The sequence below is a fragment of the Excalfactoria chinensis genome, chromosome 17 (assembly GCF_039878825.1).
Source record: "Excalfactoria chinensis isolate bCotChi1 chromosome 17, bCotChi1.hap2, whole genome shotgun sequence".
In the NCBI taxonomy this organism is placed as follows: domain Eukaryota; kingdom Metazoa; phylum Chordata; class Aves; order Galliformes; family Phasianidae; genus Excalfactoria; species Excalfactoria chinensis.
Genome location: NC_092841.1, coordinates 4,221,995 through 4,234,812, shown reverse-complemented (window position 1 = coordinate 4,234,812; position 12,818 = coordinate 4,221,995). Strand labels below are relative to the sequence as shown.

General features: G+C 57.1%; 3 protein-coding genes across 3 annotated transcripts; 1 reads left to right on the top strand and 2 right to left on the bottom strand.

The window, feature by feature from the left end:
- Positions 1–74: 74 nt before the first annotated feature.
- On the bottom strand, positions 75–3,264 carry GALK1 (galactokinase 1). The gene is made up of 8 exons (XM_072352047.1): positions 3,089–3,264; positions 2,761–2,950; positions 2,348–2,467; positions 1,903–2,038; positions 1,348–1,529; positions 1,129–1,279; positions 832–994; positions 75–616 (listed from the first exon to the last, which is right to left on the bottom strand). Exons 1-8 carry the CDS (start codon positions 3,251–3,253, stop codon positions 545–547), a joined length of 1,179 nt encoding a protein of 392 aa, XP_072208148.1. The 5' UTR covers positions 3,254–3,264; the 3' UTR covers positions 75–544.
- A 495-nt stretch (positions 3,265–3,759) lies between these two features.
- Positions 3,760–9,663, top strand: LOC140260215 (uncharacterized). Its single transcript, XM_072352289.1, has 15 exons — positions 3,760–3,796; positions 3,978–4,085; positions 4,171–4,243; positions 4,811–4,967; positions 5,041–5,086; positions 5,441–5,499; positions 6,593–6,645; positions 6,873–7,005; positions 7,086–7,282; positions 7,377–7,422; positions 7,507–7,572; positions 8,163–8,222; positions 8,294–8,376; positions 8,602–8,696; positions 9,656–9,663. The coding sequence occupies exons 1-15, from the start codon at positions 3,760–3,762 to the stop codon at positions 9,661–9,663; spliced, it is 1,221 nt and encodes a 406-aa protein (XP_072208390.1).
- Positions 9,664–10,440: 777 nt separating this feature from the next.
- Positions 10,441–12,265, bottom strand: H3-3B (H3.3 histone B). Its single transcript, XM_072351754.1, has 4 exons — positions 12,137–12,265; positions 11,507–11,648; positions 11,273–11,426; positions 10,441–11,171 (listed from the first exon to the last, which is right to left on the bottom strand). Exons 2-4 carry the CDS (start codon positions 11,632–11,634, stop codon positions 11,043–11,045), a joined length of 411 nt encoding a protein of 136 aa, XP_072207855.1. The 5' UTR covers positions 11,635–11,648; positions 12,137–12,265; the 3' UTR covers positions 10,441–11,042.
- Positions 12,266–12,818: the final 553 nt, after the last annotated feature.

The window sequence follows — 12,818 nt, the reverse complement described above, 5'->3', positions numbered from 1 at the left end:
TATAGCACTACTTATGATGACCTCTGATGCTTTTGTTTTTTGTTGTTGCATACACTATTGTACAGTTTTGGTAGTATATATATTATATAAATATATAAATGTATTTTATTATTTTATATATTAAAAAAAACAAAACCAAACAGTGGAGGTGAATGAGATCTAAGCAGAGTGATGAAGATACATTTGGACCGCTGAGAAGAAATGAGTTCAGGCCCCTTAGCAGCATCCTACCCAACCACTGTTCTGTCCACAGCAGAGCACAGGATGCTGCTCCCTGCACCCCCCTGTGCTCTCACAGCTGCACTGTGCCCCAAATGTCATTGCTTTTTAATTCTCACCTGGTCCCCAGGGCTGTTGGTGCTTCAGGTCAACCCAGCAGCAGCTCTGGGCACTTAATAAATGTTTTCTCTACAGTTTGCCTGTTCCTTTTGTTTTTAATTCCGTTATTCCTCTACCCCCAACAGCAGGTGGAGGTAGGTGTGCTCCGGTCATCTGTGCTCCTTGGGAAGGAGGTGATCCCAGCAGGGATGCTGTGTTTGCTTCTCTACAATGGTAGCACCTTTGCCCCATCCGAGGGTCTGGTGACGTAGAAGGTCGCTGTGCCGCTGTACTTCTCCTATAGGTACAGGAGGAGCAGTAAGTGCAGATCCCTAACACCAGGAGCGTGCACTCACTGCACTAACAACTTTCCCAGCCCACAGCTACCAGCACTGAGCTCCTCAATGCACATGGGGTGTCCCAGCCCTGAGTGCCTTAGGATCACAGCTTCAGCATCACCACCTTGGAGTGGTTTGGGGATCTTTAAGTCAATCTCTGGGTGCTGTGCTGTACCTGGATGTGCTGCTGGGCTCTCTCTGCAGCCTCGGCCACCAGCAGTGTCACCGTACAGCCCCCAAAGCCTCCCCCCGTCATCCGGCTGCCATACACCCCATCGACCTCCAGGGCTGCTGCCACCAGCTGGTCCAGCTCCGGGCAGCTCACGGCCAAGTCATCCCTAAAAACATCCCATAGAACAGATGGGTTAGAAGAGACCTTACAGCCATCCCATTTCAACCTGCTGCTATGAGCTGCTTGTCCCCCCCCACACCATAACATTGTATAGAAAGCCCCACGCTGTCGCATCCTCACCGCAGGGAGTTGTGGCTCTCCACCATCAGCATCCCAAACGTGACATAATCCCCATCCCGCAGTGCTTGTGCCGCCCGTGTCGTGCGCTCCATCTCCCCAACAACGTGCCTGGCACGGCAGAACACCTCCTCACCCAGCTGGCTCCTGGATGCTGCAGAGACACACACAGCCTACAACAAACCCTACACTGCCTGGACCCAATGGATGCCCCATGCCCACCTTCCAGCTCGGCCATGGTGACATCCCGCAGGGTGGTCCTGCCCAGCGCTGCTGCTGCCTCCTGGCACTGCCGCCGCCGTGCTGGGTACTCACTGCCTGTCAGTGCATGACGCACGTTGGAGTTGGTGATGAGGACGGCCAGGCTGGCATCGTGCAGAGGGATGGGGACGGCATCCAGGGACCTGCGGGGAGGTGACAGTGCTCACCCCCACTGCGGCCACGTGGCACCCAGCAAGGGCAAAGTCTGTGTGGTTTAGGGTTTCACTCCAGAAGTGTCCACCCTGACCTTCCCAGTTATTAGTCCTAAGCTAGAGCCTATTAGTCCTAAATTAGACCCCATTCGTCTGAGATTAAACCATAATAACTTTGCCTGGGCAATCAGCACAAGGAGGAACCATCCCCTCGGATGCTCCAATGGGACTTTTGGACACTGAGGGCTATCCCCAGCCCCACAGAGGGTTTTTGGGTTGGGGGTTAACACCTCCTACTACTCCTGCATGGCTGTGTGTATGTCACAGCCACGGGACCAGCAGGTGGTGGCCGGGAGGTGCTGACCTGCAGTCGATGAGCAGCGCGTGGTTCTCTTTGCCCATCACTGATATGAACTGATCCATGATCCCGCAGGGCATGCCAGCAAACGTGTGCTCTGCCTGCTGACACGCCAGAGCCTTGGCTACCAAATCACCATCATCTGTGGCAGGAAAGAGAGGAGCGGGTGATTAGTGATGGGATGGACACCACACAGTGTGCCCAGTCCTGAGCCCTCACTCCTCTCTTGGGAGGATTTTCAGTTCATGGGGTGTGGGGAAAGCCTTGTGGGATGGGGTTTGCATTTCTGGGGGCAGGAGGGTGGGGAGAAGATGCTCCAAAGGGAACGCTCCACTCCATGGGCTTTAGGGCGGATGGAGTGGGAGCTGTGCCCCATCCCACAGCAGCATCTCCCCAGGATCTCCCCAAGGACAATCCCGTCCTACAATGAAACCAGGGATGGGGGCCGCACCGGGGCAGAGCTGCTGCAGGAAGGTGTATGTGGCCACTTCCAACGAGGCAGAGCTGGAAAGGCCAGCACCCAGGGGGACATCGCTGGCGATCACTGCATTGAAACCCGGCACGGGACCACCTGTGGGAACAAAAGGGAGGAGAGGGGCCGTGAGTTCCCATAGGGCTTGGGGCTACCCTGCCCCATGGAGATCCCGGCAGAGGGGAGACCCCCTTCAACGTCCCATTTTAAGTGCATGGTGACCCACAGCGCTGTGGTCACACAGCTCCTCCAAAGCCTGGTCCCAGCAACAGCTGTGGGATGGCACTGGTGCTCCGTGATGCTCCAAAGGGACTTTTGGTCTGCACCAGCCTCCAGCCCACGGGAAACCCCATGCTATGAGCGTGACCCTACACGGGGGGCTCCGGCCTTACCGCGGTAGTGCTGGATCACACCTTTGACGTAGTTGGCCCAGTGCGGTCTCCCTGGGCTCAGGGGGAGGCTTTGGGTGGGAGCCGGGAACTGCACCCTATGGGGCTCGTCCGCCCCCGGCGCGGTGGTGAGGATGGAGATGGTTCCGTCCCGCGTAGGGGAGCCCACCAGCACCGTGCCCAGCTGCAGGGCCTGCGGGGGGGGGCAGACATGCTCCGCGCCAGCCCCACGGCCACGTCCCCAGCAGCGTCCCCGAGGGGACAGCCGGTCACATCCCAGCGGACACCGCAGGGCACGTTCGGGTGGCGGCGGGGCACGGCTCTCCCTTACCATGGGCAGCACGAAGCCGCCGTTGTAGTCGGTGTGCTCGCCGATGAGGTTGACCCTCCCTGGAGCCCACGCAGCCACGGCGGCCGCCCCCCCGAAAGCCGCTTCGTACGCCCCGCGGGCGGCGGCCAGCAACGAGCTCGGACCCGGTTCCGCCACCGCCGCCATCGCTGCTCCGCTCCGCCCCACCGGGCGGACACAGCTGCCCGCTCCGCCCCTCATGGCCCCCATCGCACCGGCGGTGGGATTCGAACCCGCGGTCTGAAGGGCGAGAGAACGAGTCTGTGCGAGAAGCGCGACCCTCCGGATGGGTTATGTCTGTTTATACCCACATCCATATCAGTACCTATACACCATATCAGTATCTATACACCATATCAGTATCTATACGCCTATCTGTGCTTTATCTTTACCTTATCGTCATATTATAGGCTACTGTTAGATATCTATCGCCATGTACCTATATACACATATCATTACAGCTGTACACAAATACGTACATAATAACAGAGAATACAGTAACGTAGATACGCTCACATCTCTGTTTCTCCTACATACATACGGATCTATGCCGACGTGTCACACGCGCATACCCACGCACTGAGCCGCACACCTGTGCTGGGTGTGCCCCCCTCGGGCCGGGCGGTGCCTCCCGGCCGTGCTATCCCGGCCCAATGGCCGCCAGGGAGCCGCTGCTGAGCGCCCTTAAAGGTGAGCGTGGGGCTGCCCCATAGCACGCAGTGTCCCATTAGGGGTGTCCCATTAGGGTCGTCTTCGCAGCCTGACTCGCTGTTTGCATCGCGCTGTGCCCCGCTGGGAGGAAGTTTCCCCCTCCTGGGAGGCCCCAGCGGGCTCTTATGGATGCAGCTCTTCCTTTTTCCTCCCCTTATAGGTGCGGTGCTGCGGTTGCGGTCGGACGGCGCTCCGTGCACCGACGCTTCCCCGCACCTGGCGGCCGTCTGCGCGCTGCTGGAGGGAGCCCTGAGGAAGGGGCTGCGGCGTGAGTGGCACCGGGAGGGGGGGAGGAGGAGATGGAGGGGGGTGGTGTGTGAGATCGACGCCCCCGCTTTGGTTTTGTTCTGCAGAGCCGTTGTGGGGCTTCGGGAGAAGGGATTACTGGCACTGCCTGGAGCAGCTTCTCCTCGGGGAGGGCGGGAGGTGAGTGGGGATGGGGGGAATAGTGGGGTCACCCCGGCTGAGGGGAGGGTGTTTGTCCATGTGTTATCCCAGAGAGGCTGTGGATGCCCCGTCCATCCCTGGAGGTGTTCAAGGCCAGGTTGGATGTGGCCCTGGCAGCCTGGGCTGGTATTAAATGGGGAGGTTGGTGGCCCTGCCTGTGGAGGAGGGGGGTTGGAGACTGCTGACCCTTGAGATCCCTTCCACCCTGTGCCACTCTGTGATTCCTCCGCGTGTCAAACCCCAAAGAGCCTGAAAGCTCCCCCATGTGTTAACCCCCAAACCATTCCCCTCTCCCCAAGCAAACCACATCCTAAAGCCCATGCAATGTTACCCCCATGCAATGTTACCCCCATGCAATGTTACCCCCATGCAATGTTACCCCCATGCAATGTTACCCCCATGCAATGTTACCCCCATGCAATGTTACCCCCATGCAATGTTACCCCCATGCAATGTTACCCCCATGCAATGTTACCCCCATGCAATGTTACCCCCATGCATTCTACCCCCTATGTTAACCCCATTCCCTCTGCTTTCCCCATGCAGACCGAGCCCTCTCTCCAGCAGCCTCCATAGAGCCTCCATCTGCACGAAGGCACTGACAGCACAGGGCCGTGGCCGCTGCTTCCTGCGCTCAGCCCTGCAGGGCAAAGTGCTGGCAGTGGCCATGCAGCAGCTGGTGCAGAGCCCGCGGCTCCTGGAGGTGTGACATGTGGGGACTGCTGGGTTCCTGGTGGCTCTGAGGTGGTTTCATGGAGTTTCATGCTGTGTTTCAGTTCTATGACCCATCGGGCTCCATCCTGGGCAATGAAGAGCTGCGGGGTGAGATGCTTTAGAAGTGTTTTCCATGTTACATCTTGTACCCAGGTTGCTCCAAGGGGTGACCAGGCTGTGAAGTCCCTGCATCCCTTAGGGGACCAGGCCAGGGTGACAGCCTTTACTCTTGGCTTTGATGAATAATCCCAGGCTAACAGCCCCCTAAGTGCTGGTCCAGCTCCTGAGGAGGCTGCTGAGGGCCAGCTCTGGGTGCTGCTGGGCTGAATGTGGGGTGTTGCTCCCTATAGTATCATTAGCAATGCTGCAGATTGGCTCCATGTGGACCTTGGCCGTATCCCTGCAGGACTGCAGCAGCTGGGACTCAGCAGTAATGCTGCTCTGTCCCATGTCCCCCTGCAGAGCCGTTCCTCTCCCTGGTGCTGGTGCTGATGGAGGTGGATTTCTCCCTGGACCTGCAGGTACAGGAATGAATGGTGGGGTGGGGGTGGCCATGGTCCCCTCCTCACCGACACCAACAGCACAGCACTGCTTTGTTCACAGAACTGCAGCTTCTTGGATGAGAGCTGGCTGCTGCCGGTAAGCGCTCCCTGCTGCCTCCTGCTCCAGCCCTTGCTGGGGTGTCAGATGGGGAAGTGAAGGAATGGTTGGGGCTGGAGGGATGGCAGCACGGCTCCAGCCATCTGCAGTTGGAGGGATGCATGTGGAGCTGCCTCCGTGCCGGGGTTGGAGCATGCTGGGTGTCTGAGCTGTTACCAGGCACTGATCCAGCATTGCCCTGGGTGCGTAGGACCAAGCCAAGCAGCACTGACATCAATGCAGCTTTCCTGTGCTGCCTTCCCTGCTTCTTTGCAAAACAATATCATTTTTCTGGGATGACATGCAGCGATGGGTCAGCTGATCTTTTTCTCTTGTGTTTGCTCAATGAAATACTTCTGCGTTCTGAGGCTGCGAGCAGCAGGGGCTGCCTTGATGGCTTCCAGAAAAAATGAAGAGCATCCCTCTGCCTCCTTTTTAACCCCAAAATAAACCCCGAGGAGTAGCCCAGCGTTGGGACTGTGGTCAGGAGGCAGAGCTGCTGCCTGATGGTGTTTGTGCCTCAATGGGCACGAGTGCTCCCAGCTGAACCGGCTGCATTTTGCGGCCCTGAGTAATGTGATGTGACAGCAAGAGCTGCTGTGAGCAGCCCGGGGCAGGGGCAGCGGCTGTGCAGGGTGAGGGAGGGGGCTCAGAGCTCATTTATGGGGCTTATTTGCATGAGATGAAGGAGGGTGGCTGGAAACTCCTTTATAGGGCTTGCTGTGAGCTTTAGGTAATATCTATTGGGATCTGTATCTCCAGATCTGGGTTCAATAGTTAAAGGTGCGATGGGGACAGGAGGCAACTGATGGTCCTCATCCCATGTCAGGCAGTGGGGAGCAGCTCCTGAAGCCCTGGTTTGATTTCTGAGCCAGAAGTGACCCCCAGGGAGGGGTCCCCATGTTGCCCCATCCTGGTCACACTGGGTGTCCTTGTGGCCTTTCTATGGCTGCTGTCACAGCTGCTCTCTTCCAGGTGTGTGTCATGTATGAGACGGTCCCGTGCCGAGCACTGGGGATGGTGGTGAGGTAGGAGCCATCAGGATCTGGAGACCTGGGTGGCTTCCAAAAGGGGGAGATGAGCACCCCCAGAGCTGAGGCTGTGGATGTCTCGGGTGCTTTTCTCCTCTGTTGGTTCCCCATCCTTGGGCTGGTTGTCCCTCTGTGTATGGGCAAAATGCTGCCGATGGAACAGAAGGGCTGGGGGTGGGGAGGTTGGTCTCTAGGGCTGAGCTGCAGCTTGGATGCACCCCCAGGTACGTGGATGGCCGTGTCATTGTCATTGAGGTGCTTCCTGGGAGCCAGGCAGAGGTGGACGAGGTGGTGCTGGCTGGGGACGTCCTAGATGAGATCAATGGGTGCTCCTTGAGGAATGCCTACAGTGGGCAGGTGGGTGGCATGACTTCACCCTCCCCGTGGCTCCTCCCTTTGTGCCTCCTGCTGCATTCTTCTTCCATCCTCCTCTCCAGGCTGGGGTGATGCTGCAGAAGCTGAAGGGACAACCGCTGAGCCTCCGCGTGCTGCGATGGCAGGGGCACAATGGGGAGGTCTATGAGCCCTTGCTGCCCTACCTGCAGGTTGTGAAGGAGAAGGAGCCCCATTTCCAGCTCCGGTGTGGCCCCAGGCGCCGTGACAAGGGGGAGAAGCAGAGGGTGCAGGGGGGCAGGTAGGGTTGACACCAGGAGGTGAGCGGGCTCTGAGCATCTCCCCCTGCCCAGCAACAAGCAGCAGGAGGATGTATGGGTCTTTTTCTACCCCAGGCTGCTCTACAACCTGCGGTACCTGGGCCGGATCGGAGTCGGGATGGTGAGGAGATGGGTAGAGATGGGCTTGTTTTCCTTCTGAGTTCGTTCTTCTGTGCTCATGGGTAATTCCTTCTTGCTGTTCCAGTTTGGAGGCAAAGAGGTGCTGCAGAAAGCCATCCCCGCTGTGCTGGAGAGCTGCTCAGCACCACGGGTGAGCGATGGGCAGCAGTGTGTGTCCAACTGGAGAGCCATGGGGAGGCTGAACCTGGTGTTGGGGGTGTTTTGGAGTTTCTGGAGCCTCCAGAGGGGTTTGAAATTGGCAAAGAAGGCAGAGCACGGCCCTGGGCTGGGTCCTGGGTGAGTGTGTCAGAACATGGAGCCACAGCCCATGAGTGATCATTCACTAAGCCCAAGCTGGTGTCCTGAGAGCAGGAACACAGCCACAATGCTGCTGTCCTATGGATCCACAGTGCTGGAAGGTCCTTGAAGGGCTGGAGGTCCATGTATGTTCATCCTGCCATGCTTTTTCATCCCACTTTTCCTCTTTGTTTTCTTTCTTTTAACCCCATATCTGAAGCACAATGAAGTTGCTCTCTTCATTTGCAGTCTATCATCCCTCCCCCCCCCCCCCCCCTTTCCATCAGTGGAACACTGATGCCTGTTGCTAACAGGCAGCTCCGTGTGAAAAGCTGCAGTTCATAGCTCTGCTCTTGAATAATCTGCCTCGCAAGCAACCTTATTACAAATAGAGCTCAGGTGCTGTGAGCACTGGGCCTTTATTTTCTCCTTCCTCCTCTCCAGGAGGTTTTATTTGACGTGAAGGAAACGGAAATCCTTGTACAAGAGAAGGCCTCTGCCAAGGTGAGCAAGGGGCACCCGGGGCTGTTTCAGGCTCATGCACTGAGTTGCAAAGCCCCTTGTCCCCAATGCAGGTCCTGTTTCGCCACCCTTATCCTGCAGTCTCCTGCGTGGGACGCTGCCTCAAGACCAGCAATGTCTTTGCGTTCTGTGTTGTGTGAGCATCCTTGTACATGGATCCCTTCCCTGCAGCTGAGCGGGGAGCCCCGAGGGTGGGGGGGCTGCTGCACTGCTGCAATACTGCTTTGGACAAGGCAGGGCTGACATTGGGCACCTGAATGTGGGGGCACAGAGGGATGCGGGTGTTGGGAGCGCAGGGCTGATGGTGGGGTTGCTTTGACATGCTCTCATTGCGGGCTGATGTGTCTGTTTCCATATTTAGTGCTTCCCCAGGGAGCCCCGAAGGGAGCACGTTTGACTGCCTGGTGTTTGCATCGAGTTCAGAGCAAGAATGCGAGGAAATCATCCAGAGAATCGGTGAGAGAACGCTTTATTTCCCCAGATCTCATTGCAGTGCAATGCGGAGCACCGAGTCATTCCATTCCACACCACATGCAAGAGCCGCTTTAATTTCTTCTGTTGAGATGGCCGAGATGAATCGGATTGTTTGGGGCTGGTTTTGTTGGCCCATTAGTTTCAGACGCAGCTCCTGGGGGTACCCAGATGTTTTGTTGTTCCCACTGAGCAATTAGAGGCCACTTTTTGTTTTCGAGGGATGCTATTTTACACCCTCCTCCTCCTCCAGGAGCTCAGCCCGCTGCTGCAACCCAACACCAGCCCCAAGCGTCAGTAAATCTCACCACTTACAGCTTCTATTTTTGGCTTGCCTAAATGCAAGCTATGCTGCTCTGTGGGTTGGGTGCCCCTCGGGGCTCTATGGGGGATGTCCTTGCCACGCTGTCCCCCCAGCAGGCTGTGCTGTCAGGACGTGCAGCCTTACTGCTCTGCATGGGGTCGCACCTGGGTTCCTCCTCCAGCTCAGCTCCGGATCCATCCGTGCCTTTCAGGGGGGCTGAGCAGCGCTGCTGGGTTGGAGGCAGCCAAACAGTTAACTTCACCTTTTAGATGCAATGAATCCCTTTCCACTGTTCGATTAGCAATGGGGGGGGGGGGAAACAGCTGTTGAAAAGCTCATCTGAAACGTTTTTAGCAGGTGGTAAAACACGTGGAGCAGTGCTTGGGTTCGCTCCGAGTGCAGCTGGAGCACAGTAGGAATGGAGCAGAGTGGGAAGGGATGCTGAGGCTGTTGTGTAAGAGCCCGTGGTAACCAGCACTTGTTTCTCCAGCTGCAGGATTTAAACACACCGAGTGGTTTGTCTGATAAGGGACCCCTTGAGGCTGTGGCTCCTCAAGCTGGAGCTAGAAAGGCATTCTCATGCTTGCAGGACTTGATGCTTCCGTGTATGAACTACTGCCCCTTTGTCTGGCCTTTGCAGTGGATTAAATCGAGCAGGACTAAAGCTTATGTTGCTCCCTGTGTAATTTGTGTCTCAACTCGTACAGCCTGTTCTCAAGGACCCGCCCAGCACTGCGATTTACATGTTAATTACCTGTTTCAGGTGAGCTTTCCTGTGCCACAGCTATGGCTGCTCCCAGAGACACTAAGGGGACTGTGAGCAGAGCCCCAAGGGTTACCCTCAAGTGAGGGTTTAGGTCTAATCCTGCTTCATCAGAGAAGCTTCAGATGGGAAATGAGAAGCTAGCAGATTGCTCCCTGGTTATGTAATTAGTGTTTCTGCTTGCATACGATCCTGCACTGCTCTGGGTTGAGTCACAACAGGGTGAGATCCCACAGGAAGCTGGGAGAGGCGCAGGGCTGAGCTCCCACAGCTGGTCCATCCGCTCACAGCCCTGGATTCACTTTAGCCAAGTCAGTCCCAGCAGTGCGAGGATAAAAAAAGCTTCCCTTCAATGTGGAAGGAAGAGGGAGGGGGGGGAAATAAAAAGCAGAAGTTAGTTGTGAAGCTGGGCCTGAACACCAATAAGCAGCTGAGCTTGAAATGAGAGCCACAAAGAGAGGGAGGAAAGTTGCTTCCTAAGCTGTGCCTGTCAGGCTGCTCCTGGCTGAGCAAGAGGTGACTCAGGCCTCCTAAAAGCACCGAGGGGAGGCAGGGCTTCATTGGCACACTAAGCTAAGCTGGCACGCAGCGTGGTGAGCATCTAATCCTAAAGCTTCTTCTCCAAGGCCATAGAAACCAAATGACAAAAGACTCCTCGCATGTGAATGTAAAACATTTAATTTAAAAATGTTGACACTACAATATATAAAATAGCTATTATAAATGCACATAGTGTATTCTATAGCTGCCAGGTTTACGTTTTCTTTTCTTTTCTTTTTTAAAGGAAACTGTAAGTTTACACTGTGGTTAAAAGTTGTAGTTTCACCCTCTGAAAAAAGTCCACATTTGATCACAGTGATGTATGGTCAGACTAACAGCCCCAATTGTTAAACACTTGGATCAAGTCATAACCAGTTTTATTGCAAAAGGACCCTGTACACATTTATATCAATTCTAGTACCTTACAAGTTTAGCTACCCAACAAGTCATTAACATACAGAAACATGCATGAGAAGCAAGAAAGATCACCCATCCCTTCTGCATATTAGCAACTTGTCACTCCTGAGCAACAAGGCTCAACATCACTGAGGTTTATGTGAACAGTCACTTTTAGCATTCATCCTGAGTGAAAGATGGAATGACTTAAGTACAAATGCAACATATTATAAACAATTTCTTACAAAAAAAAAAAAAATAAAGTCACAAATTAAAACCAAAGTATTTTACAGAATTTACTACAAAACACCATAAAAACAGCCTTCACTTAAGCTCTCTCTCCCCGTATCCTGCGAGCCAACTGGATATCTTTGGGCATGATGGTGACTCTCTTGGCGTGGATGGCGCACAGGTTCGTGTCTTCAAACAGACCCACCAGATACGCTTCGCTCGCCTCCTGTTCCAAGAGGACAACAAGAAACGTTAGAACCGACGTTAGAACCGACCTTAGAACCTGGTAGGAAAACACAAGAGCCCTCAGCGGGCCGCCTGCACTACCTGCAGCGCACCGATGGCCGCGCTCTGGAACCTCAAGTCCGTTTTGAAATCCTGGGCGATTTCCCTGACCAGCCGCTGGAAGGGCAGCTTGCGGATCAGCAGCTCCGTGGATTTCTGGTAGCGACGGATCTCACGGAGCGCGACGGTGCCCGGCCTGGGTACAACAGGAGGGAGCGGTGAAGCGGAGCGCGGCAGCGGCAGCCGGGCGGCAGCACAGCTTGCCGGCAGCCTTACCTGTAGCGGTGAGGCTTCTTGACGCCGCCGGTAGAGGGAGCGCTTTTCCGGGCCGCCTTGGTGGCCAGTTGCTTACGCGGAGCCTTCCCCCCGGTGGACTTGCGGGCGGTCTGCTTTGTACGGGCCATTTTTGCTCACTTACCTACGAGGACACGCAGCCGTGAGGCAGGCAGGGCCCGCTCCTCCCGAACCCCGCGGCGACAACGACCCGCCGGGCCCTACGATGCGGCGCTCCCCCCCCTCCCCCCCTTCCTTCAATCCTCTCCAGCCCCACAAGCGGCAGATGCCGCCGGGCCGCCCCCCCCCTCCCCCGCCGTCGTTGCGGGCGTGCGGCCAGCGGGCCTCCCTCGGGAGGAGGAGGAGGAGCCACGGTTCGTCCTCCGCCCCCGCTCCGCGTTGCGGCCCGACCGCTCCCCTCCCCGGGGGAAGCGGACTGAGTCACGCCGCCTCCTCCTTCCTCCTCCCGGGCCGCCCCGAAGGAGCGGAGGGGGGGGGATGGGAAGCGGCCGTGACTCAGGGCACGTAGACAAGGCCTCGACTGCCCACCGAGCACGGGAAAATAAACACAATAATAATCAAGGCCTCCGAAGGCCGCGCAGCACCGCAACGCGCCCGGTGTGAGCCGCTTACCTCGTAGAGAAAAGGGACGCACCAGCGCCGAGATCGCCGCGCACCGAAACCTGCGCCGCTCCGACGACAACCAACTCCGTCAGCAGCTACCCCCACACTGCGCCCTCCCCGCCGCGGGGACGCGCTTTTTATAGCGGGGGCGGAACATGGCGCGGTGACCTCACAATGCCTGGAAGCAGCGCGCCGCGCCATTGGCCGGGACCTCCGCCTGCGCCGTGACGTAATAAGACACAAAGGCCGTGCTCCTGTTCCTTGGCGCTGATTGGACGCCTGCCCGGCCGCTGATTGGTTGTTAAAGTCGGCGGCCGATTGGATATTGTGAGACGAGAAGGGGCCAATAGACGACGGGCGGGTTTTCTGCGCGCTGATTGGACGAAACGGGGCACGGTTTGGATCCTACCCTTTGTTGCAAAGCTCCACAATGGGAAGTCAATAGGAGCGGGGCCAGTGGCGGCGGGGTGCAGCGGGGCGGCGGGCGGCGGACTGCCGGCTCCCCGGGCCTCAGCGGGCGGTCCCGGTGCAAGGGCTGCTCGGAACCGCCGCCTGCCGGCCCGCCCCCCGGCCCCGCCACGAAATGCCTTTCGCGGCGTGTGCTGCGGAGACGGAGAGCGGCGGGGCCGGGCCGGGCCGCGCTGCAGGGAACGGCCGGGCCGCCCCCCAACCCCGGCGGTGGGGACAGCGG